Source organism: Kogia breviceps, chromosome 18 (genome assembly GCF_026419965.1).
Source record: "Kogia breviceps isolate mKogBre1 chromosome 18, mKogBre1 haplotype 1, whole genome shotgun sequence".
Taxonomy (NCBI): Eukaryota; Metazoa; Chordata; class Mammalia; order Artiodactyla; family Physeteridae; genus Kogia; species Kogia breviceps.
In genome coordinates, this window is record NC_081327.1 from 50960364 (window position 1) to 50982948 (window position 22585).

The window sequence follows — 22585 nt, forward strand, 5'->3', positions numbered from 1 at the left end:
CTCAGAAGCCAAGAGTTTCTGATGCGGCTACGTTAGGGAACCCCCAAGGAAAAGGGCACCAGGCCTCACACACGCTCGCATTTAATGCTCATGACCATCTTGAGAGAGGCGGTGAGAGCCCCGCATGCAGGAGGACACAGAGGCCAGAGAGGCAAAGGGTGTGCCAGGCTGTCGAAGCCCGGGGACTTCTCTGGGGAAAAGGCTCTATTTGGCCATCGGCAGAGACAGGGTCTCGGCTGGGAGAGTAGAGGGACATTACCTGCGCTGAGTCCCCGACCTTCGCCCCGGCCTTCAGCAGCGTAAGTACTGATACGGCTACTCTTGATTCCATAACAATGCTGTGTCGACAACGGTCCTAAAGATGTGTCTGTGTGTGTGTGTGTGTGTTTGTATATGTACGTAGGTAGGTAGATATCCATCTACATACCTAATCTCATATGTTAATTAAATCTAATATATAAATCTAATCTCATGCATATATGTAAAGGTCATTTCATCACTAAAGAGTGACTATGCACATAGTGAAGACATGGAAACATCCTAAACGTCCATCGACAGAGGAATGGATAAAGAAGATGTGGTACATGTATACGATGGAATATTACTCAGCCATAAAAACGAATGAAAGAATGCCATTTGCAGCAACATGGATGTAACTAGAGATGATCAAACTAAGTGAAGTAAGTCAGACAGAGAAAGACAAATACCATATGACATCACTTATATGTGGGATCTAAAATATGACACAAATGAACCTATCTATGAAACAGAAACAGAAACAGAATCACGGACATAGAGAAGAGACTGGTGGTTGCTAAGGGGGGGAGGGGGCTGGGGGAGGGATGGAGTGGGAGGTTGGGGTGAGCAGATGTGAGCTTTTATATACAGGATGGATAAACAACAAGGTCCTATTGTACAGCACAGAGAACTATATTCAATATTCTAGGATAAACCACATGGAAAAGAATATTTTAAAAAAAGAATGTATATACGTGTACAACTGAATCACTCTGCTGTACAGCAGAAATTAACACAACATTGTAAATCCACTAGACTTCAATTTAAAAAAAAAGAGTGATGAGGTGCCAACAGCTGTTCTAAACATTTTTTATATAGATAAAATCTCATTTACATATGTACATACTCTCATTTATATATCTTTCCTATACGTGTATAAATCTTATCTATATAAAACCTCACATACATATACATATGTAAATAACATTAAACCATTAAATAGTAACTATGTGTCAACTGTTCCAAAAATTACATATAATGATACTTATGTATAATCTCATTTGTGTAAATCTTGCATATGTAAGATCTTGCATATATATGAAAATCTCATTTAATCATTAAAAAGGCTGTATGCCAACTCTTTTAAATATTATATATAATCTAATTTTATATATTACTGTCTTTTACATATTTAAGTAAACCTCATATATATAAAATCTCATATATACATCAGTCACGTGTGTGTGTGTGTGCACGTACGTGCGTGTAAATCTCATGTAATCATTTAAAAACTACTTAGGAGGCAGGCACAGCTGTAAGCCCCAAAGGCTGAGCGAGCTCAAACACCCCATGCATGTGACACCAGGACACAGCTGAGCTCCCCGCACCTCCACTCAGACCTGCTCCGCCAAGCCCTGGAGTGGTCCCTGCCTCGATGTGGGGGCAATTCCAGCTTTCCAGCTGCTCAGGCCCCAAATCCCAGGATCACCCTTGACTCAGTTCTCTCTCTCTCTTAGTCTGCCTTCAAAATACACGCAGGACTTCACTCCTTCTCATTACCTCGACTGCCCCATCCCTGAGTCAAGCCTTCGTCGAAGGCAGAGGGACAATTACAAGAGTCTCCTCCGGGTCCCCTTTGCCCTCAGCCCCCTTTTGCCCACAGCCACAGAGCGAAATCTTAAAGCACAAGTCAGTCCCAGCCACGCCTTCCCACACCCTCCCACCTCCCTTTCATCTGAAGTCAAAGGAGAATGAGGCTTCAGTGATTTATATGTACCCCCTAAAACTTAGGGGACACAGTAGACTCATACCTGAGAAATTCAGCGAATAAGAGGCCAGCTGGTGGACTAGTTAGTACACCAGTGAGGCAGTAGCTCCTGTTTGGAAGTTAGATTGCACGCCCTGATCTCTGTGGACCGAGGTTGCATGAACGCTCCCCTGAGCCACATGGGGTCCAGGAGTGGCAAAGGGCTGACACGGGGATCATCTTACCCTAAAGGGACAAACGGACCTCAACTGACGGAGCTGGCCGTGGACCACCGGACTCCTCGGGACTGACGAGGGAGTGATGGGCTGATGACATAGAGTTTACTTGGCAGGTATAAGAGACCGGCCACCATCAACTGAAGAGCTCACCAGGAACCCCATATGAGTTCCCTGAGAGTCTACGAGGCCGAGAGAAGGAAACCCCCATGTGACAACAGCACCACTTGGTCCTTATAAAATCTTCCCAGCTCTCCCTAATCCAGCCAGAAAAAGAAATGAAAGTCAGCAAGAATGAGTGAAGTCTTGAATGAAGTTGGAAGCATTCATGCTTAAATGGAACATCTTTGACTACTGAATTGATACCGTGTTTGTGACTTTGTGTTATTTATCGGAAAGGTCCTACAGCCTACCTGTGCTGCCATCTAGGGTGAGGTCAGGACTATTCCGTTAAGTTGACTTGAAGGGACAGTGAGAGACAAAATAAAGTTGCTCCTGGGATTATACTCCATTACTGCTTATTCAATATATTGGCGACTCATTTAATCGTCGATGTGTCTAACCGGAGAGGAGCCTCAGCCCACTTCTTCTCACGACTGGGCAAGGGCTTCTTTCAGTATCATACCACATCAGTGTTAGCCTGTGAGAGACAGTTAAAGGAAGAAGGGTTTGTCTTACAGATGCTACACTCGGAAACATCTGAAAGGCCTCAACCAGTCTCCTAGAACGACCAGAAGCAGTCGGGAGCAAAGGACTTCCCAGGTTTGACCTTGACTACTCGGGATGGAGTCAGGACCTCAGAGAAAGGGTAAACAGGCGCACAAGACGACAACGGTGACGCCAAGAACAAGAGACAGGGAAAGGAAAGAGGACCAGCACAGGGACGTCCCTGCAAGGCTGGCGGGCCCACACCGACAGAAGGGGGACCCGAGGGAAGATGAACAAATAACGCTGCACAGTCTTCCAGACTCTGCAGGTGCTCACGATTGTGTAACGTGTTCTCTCTGGTACTGCGCTGCGGACGCTCTGAGAATCACGGCGGGATTACGTGCCTTTCTCACATTCTTGGACCCCAAGCTTCTGTACGACAGGGACCGTCTGAGTCATGCGTGCCTTTCGGCACCTGTCGCAGCCCAAGGCAGAGGAGGGGGCTCAGTACTGCTGCTGGATGGACGGACAGGTAGATGTGACCTTGTGCAAGTCCCTTTCCCAGAGCTCCCTGCTGCCACAAGCCCCCGAAAGACTCCTTCTTCCTCTTTCCCGCAGCCTCCACGTCGTCTCCGGAGCCAGGCGTCCTCAGCAGTGTGTCTTTCCTAAGAGCCACGCTGTGGTGACCAAGGCAGCGAGAAAGGACTCTGCATGATTCCTCAGTGACAAACACGGTCGTTAGCCACGTGCGGCCACTGGGATTGTACCAAAACCAAGCTCCGTGGAGGTTTATCTTGAGCGAGGAGGGGTCCCTATGCCAAGAAACATTCCAGGTCTAGCAGAGGAGGGGTGAAGGCTCCTATCAGCCTTCTGACAAACAATACCTGTGGCCTCCCAATCAACCACCAGCCTGAATAACTCGAAGCCTCAAGGCCGACGTGGGTGGGGGCGTCTCTGCTCCCCAGAAACCCAGACACAACTGAGAAGCCTCAGACGTCGCAGCCCCCTGGAGGCCCCAGAAACTTCTCTGTTCAGAAACCACAGAACCTGTCTGTGAACCTTATGTGCAGGCTGCCAAAGGGAGAGCACAAGCAAACGCAGACCAAGTTTCAACCTTTTTATTCAAAGCAGCTTCTCACAATGTATAAATACTGCATATTAGCACACATGAAAAATACAACTTCTAAGGCACCCAGAAATGTGTTCATACACGTTACAGGACCATTCACAAAGAGAGTGTACAATTTGCTCTAGACAGTCAGCATTTGATAAATCAGAAGATTATTATCCCTCCGTACTGCACCCAGTCTCAGGGAATATTTACAGCATGGTGAGAAAGGGGCAGCTGTACCTGCTTTTTAAGTCTATGAATTACTCATACCTACAGATATTCAGAACTAGTTAAAGACTCTCCCATGACAGCCTGGCGAAAGAAAATGAGTAGCGTAATTTGCAAAGGTCTCCTTGGATTTTGGTGTGTGTGCTAGATCCACGATCAAATCCAAACACTCCCAGGGTAGGCTGGATACATTTTTGGTAGCCTGCTTCATTATCGGAGGTTTGGTAATAAGCCTTACCACTAGAATCCCACTTCTTCAGTATCAATCATTGCTCAACCGGTTAATGGATGAAATGATTTCCTCACGGATGAAGATGGAGCATCACCTCGTGTGAGAAGTGAAGACGATTCTTCTTGGGCTAGACAGGAAGTGGAATGGGTTGACGGAGAACAAAAAGGAGGTGGACGTTCAGCAAGCGCAGGATCTCACTGCTCAGTGGAGACACATCTGAAGAACTCACGCGGGAGGGTTCTATTCAGATGGAGCAGTCCGCACTGCTCAGATAACCTGAAGAAGGCCAGCCCTCCACTCTTCACTACGCTACTGATACGGATAAAGGCTGGGACCACACAGCAGAAACACCAGCCTGAGACGGTGCATGTCAATCCGAGAAGCTCACCTTTCAGAGCCTTCTCAAGGTGACAAGAAATCCTTCTGCAAGGCCAGCCGGGGGGAGCAGGAGGTCGGTGGGCGGAAGCACTTTCTCCGTGCCATAAAGCATGTACCTCTCTGCCTAGATGTGCCCACGATCTATGAATCTCATACTTGGCTGGAGTAATGGAATTCTTTGGTCCTTGGTTTGATCAAAGGCAGTATTTTCACAATCCTGTCAGCAGGGACATCAGCAAATGACTTCAAGCTGGGACAAACGGCACAGGGACACATTAAATACTAGATGGAAAACTCCACACCCTCCAAGCTTCCCAGAGTCGCCTTAAGCAGCACCGCCGTGAGGCCAGGTGTTGGGCCAGTGAGGCACGGTCAACCCACAGAGGTGCCAGAGCCGAAGCTTAGAACCAGATGTCAGTTTCTCTGACTGACACACACACACTGCAAATATTTGAAGCAAACCTCCATCCTCATGGGGAGATACGTTGACTTTATGAACACGTATTTGAGATGAACCAAATAACTTGTCTTGAGTTATTCTATGGCCCTGGTCTCAAGATCATCTTTAAAGCCTTGGTAAGGAGAACCAGTAGGTAAGCAGGGCCAACTGAAAAGAATCATAATTAAAAGAAAAAAAAAATTTAAGTTCCAAATTTTAGTTGGTTTTATCAGATCCCAGACACAGTGGACACACTGCCAGGGAGCTCCATGACTTACACGCCATCCAAACAGCCCCGGGTAGACTGGCTCAGCTGATGTGTACGTTGTGCATCTAGTTCGCCTGTGCCCTGCTAAGCTCAGGTTCAGTATGGCTTAACACACCTAGTTCACTGATAAGACACTCAGGACATGTGGGAACGCAGATTATGTAACTCAAAGCGACTTCAGATTGTCTACACAGTAAGACTCGCAATGTAAACTTTGTTAACCTCTCTCAAGGAGTGCTGACCACAGCCAGACTGGACGTTTCCAGGTCACCTGCAAGGAACCTGGAGTCAACCACCGAGGTCAGGAGCAGAAAATGCCACTGGTTCAAAAGAAACGACGGACCAGCAGCCCTCCCTGTGACCACATCTACACCACGTGAATAGTACGAAGGTGGCTTCAGAACACCTGTCCGTGGTCCCTTCGTATGGCCAAAGACAATCACCAAGGTGTCTATCTGGCCCCTGCCGCCATCAACTCAACCAAACTCTCCCGATTAGCCATGGCGCGCAGACTGCAGAGTCCATCCACGTGGCTTACGCTACTTGGAAGAAACAACCCGTATTACCTTTTTTTTTTTCTTTTTTTTTTCTTTTTTTTTGCAACAAGCTTAAGGCTCTATTCACAAACTCCATCAACTGGCACACAGTGAGAATTTCCGGGGAGATCTTCAACTACATAGGTAGTTGCAAAGGTTGGAAAATTTACTGATGCTAATGGTAAGGCTTATTCACAAATTCAGTACATCTTCAAATTCTACTTCAAACTCAATCACTTTGAGAAAAAGAAAATTAACCGGCTCTCTAACAATTTAAGAGCACTAGATTCTAATGGAAAACAAAAAAAACAAAAAACCATTGGCACCAAACCAGAACGCTATTTTTTTGAAAGAACAAGTGATATTAATGGAAAAGATTGCCTAAAACGCATATCCTAACTCACCACAGAAATATAAAAGTTTATATTCTGAAAATATATATTGTATTAAAGTCTGTAAGCATTTCAACCAAGATTTGCAGAAATAACTAAGCAACACTTATCTACAACAAAAATATACATGCAAGACAACCCCCAAATGGTTTCCGTTAAATATCTACAAAGGCAAAGTGTAGATTTTTAAAGATTATACAAAACCATTTACAGAGAATAAAAGAAAATACTTAAGAAATCTCATTTAGAGTCTTAAATACTGTGTATATTAGTGAGGATGTCTAAACTAATATATACAACAGATCTAAGTATCTGAATACAGAAACACAGAAGAGAAGCTATTCTGCATTTTAAATATTCACTTAGGAATATCTGAAGATGTTTCTTTTTGTTTCTCTTTGTTAAAAAAAAATGTCCACAGAAACTAGATTGGAAAATTACATGAATGTGACTAACTTTCAAATTAAAAAAAGTTTACAAAATTTTGTAAACCAACAATTAATAATGGGAAATGCAATTCAGCATCCAGTCAAGGCTATTTTTTAAATGTGGATATCTGGAGATACACTTGCATTGATCAAAGTCTACTGTGATTATCAGTTTTCCATTCCTCATACTAAACTGCATATGGGAAAAACATTTTCATGCGTCAGAGAGAACGTTTCCTAGTTTACTTTATACCAAACAAGAATAACATTTAAAATCAATTCTCTACTACTTCCTCAGTTATCCAATTTCATTCCAAGAGGGTCACTTTTGATGGTCTTCAGCCACAGACATTATTTCAAAGCAGGAAGGGACATATGGGTATATCTACCTTAGGCTGAGGCTTCCAAATGGTGAGGAGCTCTGATCGTCTTAGCAAAGTTCTCCAAAAAGTCCTCCTGGAACAAGGCCATTAACGTAAATGTTCCGCTGCAAGATACTGGATGCTATTCACCAGCGGTTGGAGAAGAGGAGAGTTTTAACGCATGGCTAACAGGATGGCAAACAGTGGATTGTCCAGAAGGCTCCTTGACTAAAGAAGTACCCTCACGTTCCCGCCACAGCTCTTCTTCCAACCCCACAGGTAATTCTGGGACGGGGCTACCAAGACCAAGCATGATTCCTCCGAGAACCTGCCCAAGCTCTGGGATGTGACCGCCTGGGTGGGGAGGGGGCAAAGCAGAGTAGAGAGAAGAGAGAAAGGATCCTATGGGTGCAGAGAAGGTCCTGGGGTAGAAGACAAAAAGTGGGCCCTGTTTCAAGAAAGCTATGAGGTTAAACCCTGACACAACAACAGGTCTGGCAAATTCCAACCCAGGTCGATCAGCTGGAAGTTTCCTGGATCTCATCTACACATTATCAAAACAACTAACCAGAAAGTGAAAAATTCAGTGGTTTGGTCTACCCTGTAGCGAACAGACGTAACTGAGTTTTACCCAATTTGTGGAACATCCTCCTAGAACTGACTGTATGGAAACAACCGAAACACAGACTGTCTTGTAAAACACCTCCTGTTATACACGGAACCTACAGGTTAACACCAGGCATTCCACCTTAGCGATGGTTTCCTACCTCATCATCAGAGATCCTTGAGGTGTTTAGAAGTTTAGATTTGATGATCCAAAGCTATGTTTTAGTTCAAAGCTAAAACACTTCTGGTTTTTTCAGCAGGGAACAAAGATGGGCACTGAGCAAAAGGAATTTCCAAACATCCTCTTCCATTCCAACGAGAATCCTAACACTGCTTCTAGAGACGTTGAGCGTGGCTGCCCCTAGAAGGTAAAAAGAAAACGAAGTGCTCTTTCTTTAGATGACTTAGTGATGCTTGAGAAGTTATCTGTCAAGGGTGAGGTTGTCTAGGGCCTTTGGTCTCAAAGGAAAAGACAAACGCCAATTCAGATGTGACAACAGGTAGTTGGGCAAAAGCAGGTGTGTTTCCCCGTAGAAACTCCCCACCGTCTAGGTGTGCAGTTCCTACAGGAACCCCCATGGAGCAAGGGGAGGGTGCCCAGGACTTCAGCCCCATCTTCCTGTGGCTGGATTCAGCGAGGGTGGCTGTCCCCCGGCCGAAGCGAGAAGAAAGTGAGACATGTCCTCTTCCCTGACCCTCGGGAAGTCATGGGGAAGCTCAGAAGGAGAGGGGCTTTCAACAGAGGGAGCCAAGACCCTGTGGAGGATGGAGAATCCAGGTAAACTCAGGTTCACTGTTTAAAGGCCTATGTCTCTAGTTCTGCTATAGACAGTCCACCTGTTCTCCGAAACACAAAGCTCAGGCAGGGCCGTGGGTCCTCTCCACCTACCCCGTCCGGTGCATCCGGCTGCCTTCAGAGGAGGGAAGAGGACCAGAAAGGGAGAGACAACTGTAACAATGACCCTCGCTCCCCTCGGCCGGCCTCCCCTTCCCCCGGCTGTGCCTAACTCTCAGGGCTCCACTCAACCTTCTTTGAGGAAGCGTCAAGGGGGGCTGGGCACTAACAAAGGGAGGAGGAGACGGGTGAGTAGAGGTCCTTGAGGACACCTGGCGGGGGGGGGTTTGTGATGGAAATGAAAACATCCCGCCACTATGGGAACCTAACTTTCTCTGGTGCTTGACCCTCATACAGAACATGGTCCTGTCACTTCTCTGCTTGAACTCTGATGTTTACCTTCTCCTCTCCAACCAAAACCCAAACGCCAAACCAAAACCCCTCCTTCGCCAGAGCTGATCCAGGGACTTAGGGCTGATGGTCTGCATACAAATGCTGGAGCCCCCCTGCGGCCCACGCGCCCCGGGACAGGAGGCCTCACCCCTGGTTACTGCTCCCTCATGGGAGCAAACAACCTGAAAAAAGATGGAGTGCCTGGGCTCCTGGAGGCGGAAAGATTCAGACCCTCTACTGACAGCTGGGAGTGGGGACTCTTCCCCACCTCCCTGGAAGGCCCAAACCAGACATCACCGCCCACGTGGAGGAAAGGGACTCTGAAATCCAAGTGGAGTCCTTTGCCCCAGAGAAAAAAGTCTCCCTCAACAATATGCAATGCCCAGGACCATTCAGGCGGGAAGCCCCTTTATGTCCTTAAAGGGGACAGAGTGAAGAGAAAACTCTTCCACGGTTTCTCCTAAGAGCAAGTATTCAATTGTCATAGAACTGTTCTACACGCAGGACATCTGGGGCAGAGCTATTCCTTTTATTCACAGAAATCCCGTTTTCATCTCTCTGAATTTTATTTCTACATGGTTCATTGCTAGAATGCACCAAACGGCATGAACCTTGTATGGGATTTGGTCCAGGGCAGTATGAAAATAATATCTGTGTGAACAACAGATATCATAATATATAAACAAAAATAAATAAATTAAATAAGTTGGGTTAAAAAAAAAAAAAAACATTTTCCTAGTAGTTACGTGTTTCCAAAACTAGCTTTACATATAATACACATAAATTATCAGAATTTCCACTTACATTGTTTTAAAAATATATATTTAACAAAATGCTCCTAAGTGTACAATATCTGGGTTTGTAAATCACTCAGTTGGGTTTTAAGACCAAGCCCTAAAAGTCACGCAGATTTGCATCAGAGAGGAGAGCGAGGCTGGATCTACACAATCGTTCTGCTCCTGGGTCTAGAAATTCCCTAGTACTGGTCGTCCGCTGTCACTGGATCTGTACTTAACCAGACAGAGCCATGGCAGCCAAGTTCCCAAATCAGAGGCACTGTGTAGACACAGCCTGAGTCAGAAGGATGGGGAAATGGGTCTTCCCCTTCCTGGACCAGGATGGTGCATTTCAGCAAGTGGGGAGAGGACAGGGGCACCTAGCAGAGGACTGGGAAGATATAGCCCTCGACAGCTCTCCAGCCAGTTGGGGTGGGGACACGGGGGAGGCCAAGTATGCTGCGTTTCCCATCGTTACACAAAACCAAACCAATGAGGAGCAACCAAAGGACACGAGGAAATGGACACGACCCTAGGTATAGAGAGACACCTTGACAGGCTCCTTGGCCGGGAATACACTGTGCTCTGACTTCTGAAACACAGGGCAGAGCTGGAAGTCAGCTGCCCTTGAGCACTGGGCCCTCAGACTTCATAAATCTTGTCCTGCAGGTAGCTGAACAGGGAATCCAGGCCTTTGGAGGAGCCCCAGAGCTGTTTGAGCATGAGGCATTCTTTCTCGTTCACATCTTCAAGCACCGACTTCAGGAAGCTCCGGACGAGGCATTTCGACTCCTCCAGCACCTGCAGGGAGACACACAAGCCTCATTAGCCTGGCGCCAGGGACTCTGCTCCAGAAGGATGTACTCGACCCCCTAAAGCCCAAAGCCAGAGGAGGTTGCCTCCTCCGGTCCGGGGCTTCCCAGGCCTCTGCCCTTGGCAACGGCCAGGAATGGACTGCAGGCATGCTGAGATGTCGAGCCCTCAGACCTTGGGATGGCTGAGTGGGACCCGCAGTAACCCCAACTGCAGGAGTGACACTGACATATACTCAGAGCCACTTTCTACGGATGTCATGAAAGAGTTTGCGAAATACTGCTTTCACCTCCCCATGCTACCTAACTCAAGAATGGCTGGGATCACAGAGTAAGACAATGAAACGAACTAACGGTTGTCACAGTATCCATGGGACCCACCCTGACAGCAACGCCCCTTGTTTGGGCTTAGTAGTTAAGAGTAGTAGTAGTAATAAAAGTAATAATGAAAGTAGCCATCATTGTAATAGTAATAACAATTGCAGTAATTGTGGTAATGAAAAATAATAGTGATAACAATAGTAATGCTATAGTATTACAGTGATAACAGTAATGGTGGAGGTAGTAATAATGGCAACAACACCATAGCATTATAGCAACAACAACAGTAATGCCAGTGGTAGTAATAACACTACAGTATTATAGTGGTGATAATGGCTGATATTAGTAATACAGTAGCAATCACGGTAATAATAGTAATCACAGTCATAATCATGAGTAAGAACAATGGTAGCAAGCATAGTGACAAGAATAACAACGCCACTATAACCACTGTTAGCCGATCGGCTCTACGATAGGCACTCCTCCTGCATTCTTCTATTTCTCCCTCAAGCTATCTGCACAACTAGGTAGCCCTCTCTACATTACAGATGAAAGGTGTGGGCTCAGGAAGTGAAGGTGCCCCGAGCCGCCCCATGGGCGTGCCCTGCCAACGCCTGGCTGACTCTGCAGGCTCCACGCTGCCTCAGTCTGGCAGAGGCATAGCCGGAAGCCGAGCGTCCGAGCACCCTTCCGCTGGCCTCCGCCATCCTCTGTGGACCTGGAGGCTTCGGTCCTCAGCCTCACAAAGCACTTTCCAACAGAAAAAAGCAAGACAAGAGCTCCCTTGCTCAAGCAGGCTGGAAAGGGGCAGTGATCTTATCCCTCAGCTGGGGCCGGAGGCGAATGGGTGGTGAGAAAGGGCTGGCAGACCAAGGGTGCCTCTTTCCTTCCAAGAACTGCTCCCAAGAACACCATCCCCTGGGGCCGTGGGGTAGATTCCCATCTCAGGTGAATCACCCCGAAGCTCCTGAATTCATACCTGTGGGTAGGAGAGGTTTCCTTGCAGAATCTCTCCCAAAGCCGGTTTCATCTGAGCACCTCCACTGCCCAGAGACCAAACTCCTCAGTGGAGCCTGGGGGCCTTTCTCCCCACTGCCTTTTCGGTCTCATCACCCTCCACTAGCCCCCCACCTGCTCACACTGCCAGGAGCCACTGACTAAACTCCACGCAGGGTTTCGGACTTGTGTGGCCTCACTCACACCATCTGCTCCGCCGAGAACGCCCACCCACCTCTCTGTGCAGCTGCCCCTCTGTCACCAATCACCCCCTTTGCCCAGGCTCACGGGGTTTCCTGGGACTCGAGATTTTTGGTGCTAAAACCAGGACAGTCTCAGGCAAAGTGGGACGAGTCGGTCACCAGAATCCTCAGGAAGATGAGAAGAGAATTCACATAAAGGGAGGGGCGAAGTGCTTGGCCCCACAAGGCCGTACCATCCCCACCCTGCCACCGCCACCGGGACCAGCAGGCTTCCGGGGGGCAGAGCTGACACACGGTATGTGCCCAGTAAAGGCTGATGAGGCCTATCAAGAGGCGAGTGGCAGCTGGGTGCAGGCTCGGGCTGGACAGCGCGAAGGAAAGGGGTGATCACGGGTCAGCCCCACAATCCAGCCCAGCACCCCTGTGACGCTGAAGCACGGAAAGGCCCGGGTGGGCCTGCTGCTCCCAAAGCACCGTCCTCATTTCCCTCTCGGCCCTTCCTCCACCTTCAACGGGGTATTTCCGGGCAGCGCTCAGAGCGACTCGGGCGAGATGAAATCGACACAATTAAAACCCGGCGTCTCCGCGCAGGTGTTATTTATTTATCTGTTTTTCACGGCGCCTCTTCAGAGTCGGACCGTTTACATGTGCCGAGCACTGGACAGGCAGGAGAAAGGAGGTACCAGGACAGCGGAAACCGCTTTTTCTCGTCTCTCAACTGGCTTCACACCCTCTGTCCTTATTCGCCTTTGCTTCTCATTTCTTTGAAAACCATAGATGATTTGTATTTTCGTGCATGTTTAGGACTTGCTTTAAAGGCAACCCTTCTACCCCAGGGTATAAATCTCTTCTGTGAGGTTTTCCCTCTGGATTTAAGCTCTCAGCACCGAGGTGCGGCGTCTGTTAAATCACGTACTCCTTTCACATACTCCCTGCGTGACCTTTGGCAAGTCAGTCACTCCCTTCCGGCCTCGTTGCCCTCACCTGTAAAATGGGTCTACTGCAAGGACAGGACACAGAGACTCGGGAACTCACCACCGCGCTGCAGGAGGCCATCTCCTTGACCCGCAGCATGACCTCCTGGCTGAACGTGGTTGGCCAGAAGACCTGTGACACCAGGCCTCTGCTGCACGCCTCCTGGGCGGTGAGCTTCCGCCCGCAGAAGAGCATCTCGTTGGCCTGAGAAAGCAAAGGCAGGGGAAGGCTGAGAGCCGGCACGCCTCCGGGCCTGCTCGCGGGCCCGCCTGCTGTGCGCGACTGCCCCGGCTCCCAGAGGCAGCATCCTTAACGGGGGGCCAGAGATGCTTCGGGGGCTGCTTGCAGACGCCTGTGTCTACGCACGCCTTTCTGCACAGAGGGCCCACAGCTTTCACTGAATTCCCCTAAGAAGCCATGTCCCTGCAGGGGCTCCGCCTGCAATACCCCACCCCACCCCCACCCCCGTCTGGTGGCAGGGCTGCAGGAGGAGACGTGTGTCAGGCTGGGAACAGTTCATAGCTGATACCCCGTCCTCGATGACTGATTCGGGCATGAGCAGATGAGCCACCCGAGGTATTAAAGCTGTCTGTGAGGTCTCCAAGCTGGAGAGGATGGGGAAGAGTCTTCCTCCCTCTCTGGTGGCTTACGTCACTGAGCCCAGGGCCACCCGCTGCTGTGGAGAGACAGCAGGGATGGAGAACAAGAGCCCTGCCGGCGCTGCGATTCCTGGGCCTGACACCCCCAAAGGAGGCTCTACTGCTGGACCTGCCTGTCACGGCAACGGTTAAATTCCTTTCTTCCCCTCTTTAAGCCAGTTAAAGTGTTTCCATCTCCGGCAGCCAGAAAGGTCCCGAGTAAGACCATAATCCCAACGCAGAGAGGAGCGCCCCTCCCCGTGATCCGGGGCTGTGCACAGGCAGCGCCCAGGTACGAAGGGCTGAAACACCTCCTGCGTCCTGCCGTGTCCTCTGCGCCCCACCCCCCCGAGAACTTGCCCTGACTTTGAAGTGTGCAGCTGTTGTACCCAGTCTGGCAGGAGCGACGTGGGGAAGGTCCCGGGCACAGACAGGGCCCAGCGCAGGCACCCACTGACACCAACAAATGACTCTGCCGCTGATAATTAGCGCAAGATGGTCACGGCCCCTCCCTCCTTCCCACAGCAGACAACCCAATCCCTTCCCTGACTGCCGTCCGCAGGCCTCCCCCGTCCCTCCCTTCCCGCCCTGCGGGCTTCGCCGCTCTCAGACGGGTGTTGAAATGTCACGCTCTCCCAAGCCTCTGGATCTGCGCACATGCCTCCCCTTTGTTCTGGCTGTCACGGGAGGGTCACGATGACCCAAGGGACAATCTTTCACGCCCGAGGAGCAAAATGTGTCAGCTTGGTAATAAGCCTGCGGATGCATATGCGGTTGAACGTTTGAAGACAAATACATGTCACTGAACGTATTCAGAAACACCGTCTCAGGAAGGAGAAAGGCGAGGAAGGAGCCCGGTAGGAGCCAACCAGGACGTGGTCGGGAAGAACACGTCTCAATCAGCAACATTCTCGGAGTTTCAGAAATGACAGAAATAAAAGAAAGCGGTAAGGCTGTACAAGATTAACGTTTCTGTGACCACAAAGGAACCGGGCAGAGCACAGGGGCCAAGATCAAAAGGGAAAGTGCCCGCTTCCGGGGCTCCCTGGCTGCCCCATCCTCGTCCCACTGCTGAGATGGTAAGCCGCAGAAAGCAGCCCCAGCTCCAGAGTCCGAATGGCCTTGCAATGCACCTGTTGGGCCTGCTGCGTAGACACCGGCTGGCAGCGACTCTGGGACGGCAGAGGAAGCTGAGACGACCCCCAGATTCCGCAGGCCAGGAGCACCCCCGGGACTCTACCCACGTGAAGGGCTGTGTCCTAAACCCAGGACAGAGGAGGGGCGCCGTGGGACCCCAAACCCCTGGGTCACAGGGAAGGACCCGCCACAGAGAGGAGGAGGCTTACCAGTGCGACACCCAGGATCTGGGGGAAGGTATAGGAGGAACAGCCAGCAGGAGTGAGGCGGATGGTGGCGTAGGGGGTCTGAAACCAGGCTTTCTCGCTGGCCCACACGATGTCGCAGAGGGGCAGGATGGAGGCTCCCAGGCCCAGTGCGGGCCCATTGATCGCCACCACGATGGGCTTCTTAAACTGGATAAAGGCCTTCACAAAGTCCCTGGGGAAGAGAGAAGACCCTCTTTAGCAGCTGAGCAGGCCTGCCGAGACCCACGGACACCCTTGATTCCGTCGAGGCGGCAATAAGCTTCCCCAGGTGCTGGGAAGCACCCACAGATCACGAGGCAAGTGGGTGCTCAGCAGGGGTCTCATTCTCCCAGACACCGAGCCCCAGAGCTGCGGGCACAGGCATGGCACACTTAGTGCATGGTGCCAGATTTTCAGAGGGAAACTCATGGGGTGATCACGGTTTTCCCAGAGGGCCCCAGGTCATGTCCGCTGTCCCAGCACTGCACCAGGCTGCCCTGTCCTTCCACCCCCTAGATAGTGACCAAGTGTAAATATCCTCAAGGAAGGTCGCTTGAACGTTAGGGTTCTGAACAGAACCAAAAGGAGGGTGTTACAAGGAGGGGTATGTGAACTCAAGGAGAGAAGGAACATTCTAAGGGCACTGGCGAGGGTGGAATTGGTGGCTTTGAGAGGATGAACCTCCTGTTATTCGAGGTGCTCCAAGTTTGGTCCAATGGTCACCCTGGGTGATGCTGTAGAGGGAATTCGAGCTTCAGACGGTAGGCACAGGTGGGGACTGATGACATTTAAGAGTTCTTTCAGTCCTAGGATTTTCTGATTCTGAGTTACCTAAAGGCATGCCAGACTCACCCAGGGTGGTTCGCAGAATGCTGACAAGGGTCTCTATATTTGGGTCGCTTTGACCAAAATTGGGGAAGGATGCTGGCCTCCCCTGGAGGTGTGAGGCATCTGGCACCATGACTGCTAATTAGGCGATACTGCCATCTCCCTGCCCTTCTGCGTTGAGCAAGGTTACAGTGTGCATCTTTAATGTTAAACAGAGACACCTACAATAACCTCTACTTCCTTGCCTTAGGACACTTTTCACCTTTCCCTTAGTTGCTGTATTAAGGTCTTTAAAATTTTAATATTCATTTGGACACGGAGGAAAGATCCAGGATGTCTAGCAAAGCTTGCATCCCTCATTATTCTGAGGTGGAAGATTGGAAACTAACAAGAACTCACAAGTATAAAATCCAAACTCCTGACCATGACCTTGGTCTGCCTCTGCTTACCTCTCCAGACTTATCTCCTGTCTCTCTCACCCCTGCTCACTGTGCAGGAGCTGCATGGGCCTTCTGAGTTCTTGGAAAACACCACTATCACAATTTGCAATTATCCTAATTATTTGCTTGCTTACTTGAATTCTCCTCCCCCTTTAGTTCCTTAAGGAAACTCACAGGTCTGCCTTGGGCACTGCTTGGTCTCCGTGCATCCTGGAATTAACACTCAGTAAACAATCTCTCAGAATGAGAGCAAAGCCTGCAGGTGTGTGGCGGTGATGCAAGAGCTATTCACCAGACCTGGTTTCCCTTCCCTCTTCTTCCTGAGGCTACAGCTGGAACGCGGTCCCCAGCCTCCGGTGCAGTTGGCTGTGGCCCAGTAACCAAGTGCTGGCCGATGGGATATAAGTGGAAACCAAATACACACTTCCGGGCCTGAAGCAAGGAAACCTCCCACCACACAGCCCCCCAAGCCCTCTCATCTAGACAAGCTTGGCAATCTTGGAAGACCTTTGTGGAGCCGCAAGATGGAAGGAGTTTGAGTTCCTGAGTCACCACTTGGAGGATAGTCATGGGCTGATCAGTAACTTCTGTTCTAGGTTCACATGTATGTGAAGTAAATTTCTATCACAGCTGAGCTGTTATAGACATTTGGGGTTCATTTGTTACAGCAGCTATTACTTAACTAATACAAATGTCGAGCTGATTTATCCCTTCTCAGTTGATGGTATTCCCCCCGAATTCTTATCAAAAGATGTGGGTATCACGGTGATATTCTGGGATCAGACTGAACTGTGAGAAGACTGCTTAATACTCCACTGGGGTAGGGGGTATCTTAGGACCTACATGTTGTCATGAAAGTATGCGCCCAGGCTTGAGACGTCAGATTTCCTGACTTCCGTGGGCCTCTGGGAGTAGATTCTCTGTGAGGTCTCTCAGTCACTGCTGCCCCACAGTGGCTGATCCCAGAAGGTTACTGCTACACAGAGGGAGACCTGGCACCATGGCCTCCTGAGTCCTGGTTTTCCAGTGGCTCATTTCCCGGCTTGACTTTTTAACTTCACGGCCTCAGTCACCGGTTTTAACAAGTGCTTTTTACCAAATGCAATTTGGAGTCTGCAGGAGGTGTTGGGCTTCCTTGCAGGGTCCTTGGAAACACAGGGTTTGGGCGATTTTTAACAGATGTTCCACTTCTAAATCCTCTCATACGATTCCAGGATCTTGGATCTCAGAGCTGGGAAGGACTTTAAGAGGCATGGAGCCAACTCTTCCACTTGGTGCAGAATCCCCTCCACAGCCTCCCGAGGACGCATCATGGCCTCTGTTGAACATTCTCAATAAAGAGGGTCCATCCCTGTCAAGGCGCCTCCGTGCCGAGGCCATTACGTGGGCCCCTCCGATACTCCTGTTCACTCTGCTTCAACGTCCACACGACAGCTCTTCCAGAATTCACCTGGGCCCTCATGACTTTCCAGAAGCTTCCCCCTCCAGACAAAGAGACTTTCACGCTATTGTTTCCACCCTGAGCTCTGTGCAGGGGCACCAAGGATCCCCCCGAGGAGGGCTAAAGGGGCCCAGGTGTGCTCAGCTCGGACCCTCCACCCCCAAGCTCCCCCGTTTCAGTCCAGCAGCCTCGTGAATTCATTTCCTTGCTATAAAAATGTGACGTGCAGACCGCTCTCCCCACCCTTGTCCTCTCACCTCAAGCAGCAGATCTCTATGGCGAGGGCCCGCTGGACGTGGGGGGGCAGACATCACACAGGATGCTGCGTTACAGAGGCTGCTGCTCAGAGCGCTGACGCTGGGCCGGGTGGCGGGGCTGCGCTGGGGAGGTGGCTGGCCATCCTCCCCCCGCGTCAGCGTCCCTCAGGCTGACACCAGCCCTCGCTGCTCCCTCCACTCAACCTGAGTCCCGGCTAGAGCTGCCGGGCTGATGTGCTAGAGGGAGCAGGAATTTGGGGGTCTGAAAGACTTGGGGTCAAGTCTCAACACCGCCCCTAACCAGTGGGGAGGCCTCGGACAAGCTACCCTGGAGCCCATTTTACTTCCTGGAAAATGGGAAAGCCAGTGGGGGTGCCCACAGGAATTAAATGTGAGGGTCCACCGGGGGCACCAGCACGGTGCCTGGCACACAGGCCACCGTTACCATGGTCGGCACATCGGCTAGGGAGGGTGGACACAGCTTGCATTCCATGCTCAGTGGTCTGCAATCTGCTCACCTGGCCTGAAGGAGACTCAGCAAAATTCTGCACACGGGGATGTCTGGATTTTACCCGGAGCACTTGGCCACTGTAACCCCGTTATCCAGTCCCTTTAACCGGAGCCGCACGGTGCAGCCCTCCCACTGCTAAAGTCCAGAGCCAAGTCAGCTGCAATGGGGCCTGTGAGCACCAGGGACACACGGTGCCGGCCCCCCCGCTCCCCCCCGAAGCCCACCCCACAGTCAGACCCAGGCTTAGCTAGAACCTGCGGCTGGAAGTGACAGGGACACACGGTGCCGGCCCCCCCGGGCCCCCCCCCAGAAGCCCACCCCACAGTCAGACCCAGGCTTAGCTAGAACCTGCGGCTGGAAGTGACAGGAGTAACAATGAAAAGAATTCTTTACACTTATTCTAAGCACTCATTCTGGGCCAGGCACGGGTCAAGTATTGCACACGAGCTATCTGATTCCTCTTTGTCCCAGCAGCCCGCCAGCAGGCCACCACTTCCCCGGTGAGGAGTTCAGGTGAGGGCAGCCTCTCCTCCAGGGCTGGGCGGACAGCTTTGCTTGGACCCTGGGTAGAGGCGTCTTCGGAACGAGTCATCTGAGCTCTTCCCACATCTGCCAGTCCGTTCAGCGAACATCTGCAGAGGGAACGCAGCTTCCCGAGCCGCGTGCGTGCATGTCTTCTTTACGAAGCTTCGAGGATGGGAAGGGAGCACCGCTGGGGGTACTGTGGCTGCGGGCCCAGCCGAGAGCGTGCGTGTGCCGGGAGAATTGCAAGGGATGCCCGCAGGTGATAAGGTCCTGTGGCCAAAATATGTCTCAGCCATGCCAGATCGTGAATGAAGTTCTTTCACAAGAGACTGCTCAGACAGTAAATACGCTAACGTGCCTGGAAAATCCGCAGGAGTGGGGACAGAACCCATTTACTGACAGAGCCCCTCGCTCACGATGCTGCTCTGGAAAGCTGCAGAACAGTCTCTGGGGAAGGTTTCTCTGCACTGTGTTCCTGAAACTTCTGGAGCGCCGAGTCAAGGTGCAGAAGCCTCTTGGTTAGTATGGCGGGGGCGGGGGGTTGGTTCTCAACCCTGTCTTCATATTAGAAGCACCAAGGGAACTTTAAAACCCCCACCTCACACACACTAACTCAGAAGCTCCTGGAGGGACCGCCGAGCAGCTGGGGTTTGGAAAAGCTCACTGGGCTGAGAACTGGTGGCCAAGGGGACACCCCCAACTCCATCTCCCTGGGTCCCTGCCAGCCCACGAACTAGGAAACTCCACTTCCTCTGCCGCCTTTCCCTTTGCTCTGCCGAAGAGAAACCCTCCTTCCTGATGAGATGGCGACTGCCTGAGCTCCACTGACTGCGTTTCTCCAGAGATGAGGTCATGCGTTCAGCATCTCCTCCAGTTTGGGACTCCAGCTAATGCCGCCAGTGAAATTCGTAAACCAGGTGAAGGCTACAGCCACGACTTTGCTCGGGCCACAGAGGCAGGCGCCCCATCTCTGACAGTCCCATAAATGAGGAGGGACGCTTATGGGGGACCCTGCTGGTCCCCTCACTATGTGACAAGGTGCCTGTGAAAGGACACAGCCGAGTGGAGCAAAGAACAAACGGCTGTGTACACGGCTGGGCTATGTGCACGTGGGCAGCCCGAGAGCAGCCTGAAACCACGACGCCTTTTCTAGTAACTGCCTTCAGGTAGAGTCCACGTCTCTTCCAGCAAGAATTCTGCCACAGGAAGTGCACAGGGGTTTTAGAGCAGAGATTCTAGGGGATGCTTCCCCCTAAAGAGGGACTCGGAACCCCACATGTGCAGGCGTCCCTGTGTCACCTCTTGGAGGCTCTGCATCCCCTGGAAGCCTCCCTTGCCTGTGGGAATCAGCTTCCGGGAGATGTTGCCAGAGCCCAGTGAGACTGGAGACCGCAGAAAATCCCTAACACACGGCCCGAGGCTCCACGACTCCATGCAGAGTAAGTGCTCCTTTTCAAGGGACCAGGAGGCATCACTGAACCGTGGCTTGTCTGAGGACCACAGAAGATGCAGCAGTGGGCGTATGTGCCCTTCCCAGGATGGAGGACCCGTGACAGCCTTGCTGGAAATCACGCTCACTTGCTTTTGACAAATGCATAAAGAATGGGGAAATAACTACCCTTCAGTGTCCCAGAGGAGATACTGATCTTTGGGATTGGATGTCACCCTGAGGATCCCATTTTTTGCCCCAAAGGCAATAAGACAGTGGGGGAAACACTCCCCACCCCACTGGATCTGCACATACACAGCTCCCCACACCCCTCCTTCTCCCCAGGGCTGAGCCATGTCAGCTCCAGGAGGCAGGGACCCCCAGAAAAGCAAAGATCTCACCATCAGGCAGAGGGTGGGAGTAGTGTGTCTAATACTTGGGCATTACCAGACACTGGGCTTAATACAAAGAAATAAAATCTCTTTTTGATCAAAAGAATAAAGTAGGATATAACCTAGAGTGTAAAAGCATCCCTAATTTTGGCAGGAAAACGCTGGATGCCCAATTAAAATCTGAATTTCAGATAAACATCAAGTAATTTTTTTAGTATATGTATATCTCACGTACTGCATGGGATGGGATATACCTATGCTTTGGAAAATGTTTCATTGTTTGAAATTCAAATTTAACTGAGCAGTCTGTATTTTTTTTATTATTATTAATTTTTTTGGCCGCACTGCGCGGCACGTGGGATCTTAGTTCCCCAACTAGGGATGGAACCCGTGCCCCCAGCCATGGAAGCGTGGAGTCTTAACCACTGGACCGCCACGGAAGTCCCTGAGCAGCCTGTATTTTTCAGTGGCAAACGTGGCGGCCCTAGGCAGGTCCCCAAGCGTTCGAGCATGCGCAGGGCTCACCTGATGGCCTCCGCAATCCGGGTGCTTTCCTTCCTCCGGTCACTGGACAGCCGGCCAATTAGGTAGGAGTAGTCCAGGCCACTGCAGAACACGCTGCCCACGGCGCTAAGGAGCAGCAGTTTGCTGTCGTCCGTGGCCGCGTTGCAGAGCGCGCGCCGCACCTCCTTCATGATCTGTGGGCAGAGACGGATTTGCGGGGGTGAGTGTCCGTTTGTAAGCCAGAGGCCTTCAGACCTGTGCCGACTCCTGGGCGCAGAGGCCCGCCAGTCTACTCGGCCTGCGCGGGGGGCCTCCCCTGAACACACGCCACTTCCAGACCAAGCAATGAAACGCCAAACCAGACACCCTGCACCATCCCGGAAGCAGCACAGAGCGCTAAGGAGGTGCCAGTGGGGTCGCCGGCTGCAGACGCGGAAGCCTGGCGTGGAGCCATCTAATCCCTGGTAAATCTCTGCAGATCTTCCTCCAGCCTTCGCTTGTTTAGCCCTTGCCGAGGGGTGGGAAAATAGGCCCGTGCACAGCCCAGGTGAGGTATTGTTAGCCATCACTAGAAGGCCCGGTTTAATTACACTCTTCCTTACCCTTAAGTCCACTAAGATTCTCACCTGGCTCAACGGGTGGCACGTAGGAAGTGGGCTTGGGCAACAGACCCATAACGTTTTCCAGGCGCTGAGGAAAATAACCATTAAACATATTCTGTATCCAGCTAAACCACCATTCGAAGGCAAGGATAAAGAGCAGGCATTTTCAGTTCAAAGAATGTTTGCCACCCTTAGGCCCTCGCTGAAAGAACTAAAAAAGGATGCACTTCAAGGAGAAGAAGACCATGTTCAGAAAGAAAAACGGGCACGTAAGGAACGGCCACTGGCACAGAAGGTGGAGAATGTGTTAGTAAATCAATGTAAGACTTGACTGTAAAAATCATCACACTGAGAGTGACTAATTGAAGGCTGGGGTTTTGCACAAGGTAGAACTCCAGTCTTAGGCAATAATATTGGGCAAGAGGACGAGAGTGAGGGCGTGCCGAGGTCATGTGTCTGGGAGTGGTGCACAGGGTCATGATCACATTTAGGCTA

At 50.8% G+C, this 22585-nt stretch overlaps 1 protein-coding gene across 2 annotated transcripts in view; it reads right to left on the reverse strand.

Moving 5' to 3' along the window:
- Positions 1–3970: 3970 nt before the first annotated feature.
- CDYL2 (chromodomain Y like 2) overlaps positions 3971–22585 on the reverse strand; it is a 332309-nt gene continuing 313694 nt past the window's right edge. For both annotated transcript variants that reach the window (XM_067020087.1, XM_059046050.2), the window contains exons 4-7: positions 21510–21682; positions 15144–15354; positions 13220–13363; positions 3971–10653 (exon numbers count right to left, since the gene is read on the reverse strand). In XM_067020087.1, the coding sequence (XP_066876188.1) occupies positions 10495–10653; positions 13220–13363; positions 15144–15354; positions 21510–21682 (687 nt within the window). In that variant the 3' untranslated portion in view covers positions 3971–10494. The remainder of the gene's footprint in view (positions 10654–13219; positions 13364–15143; positions 15355–21509; positions 21683–22585) is intronic.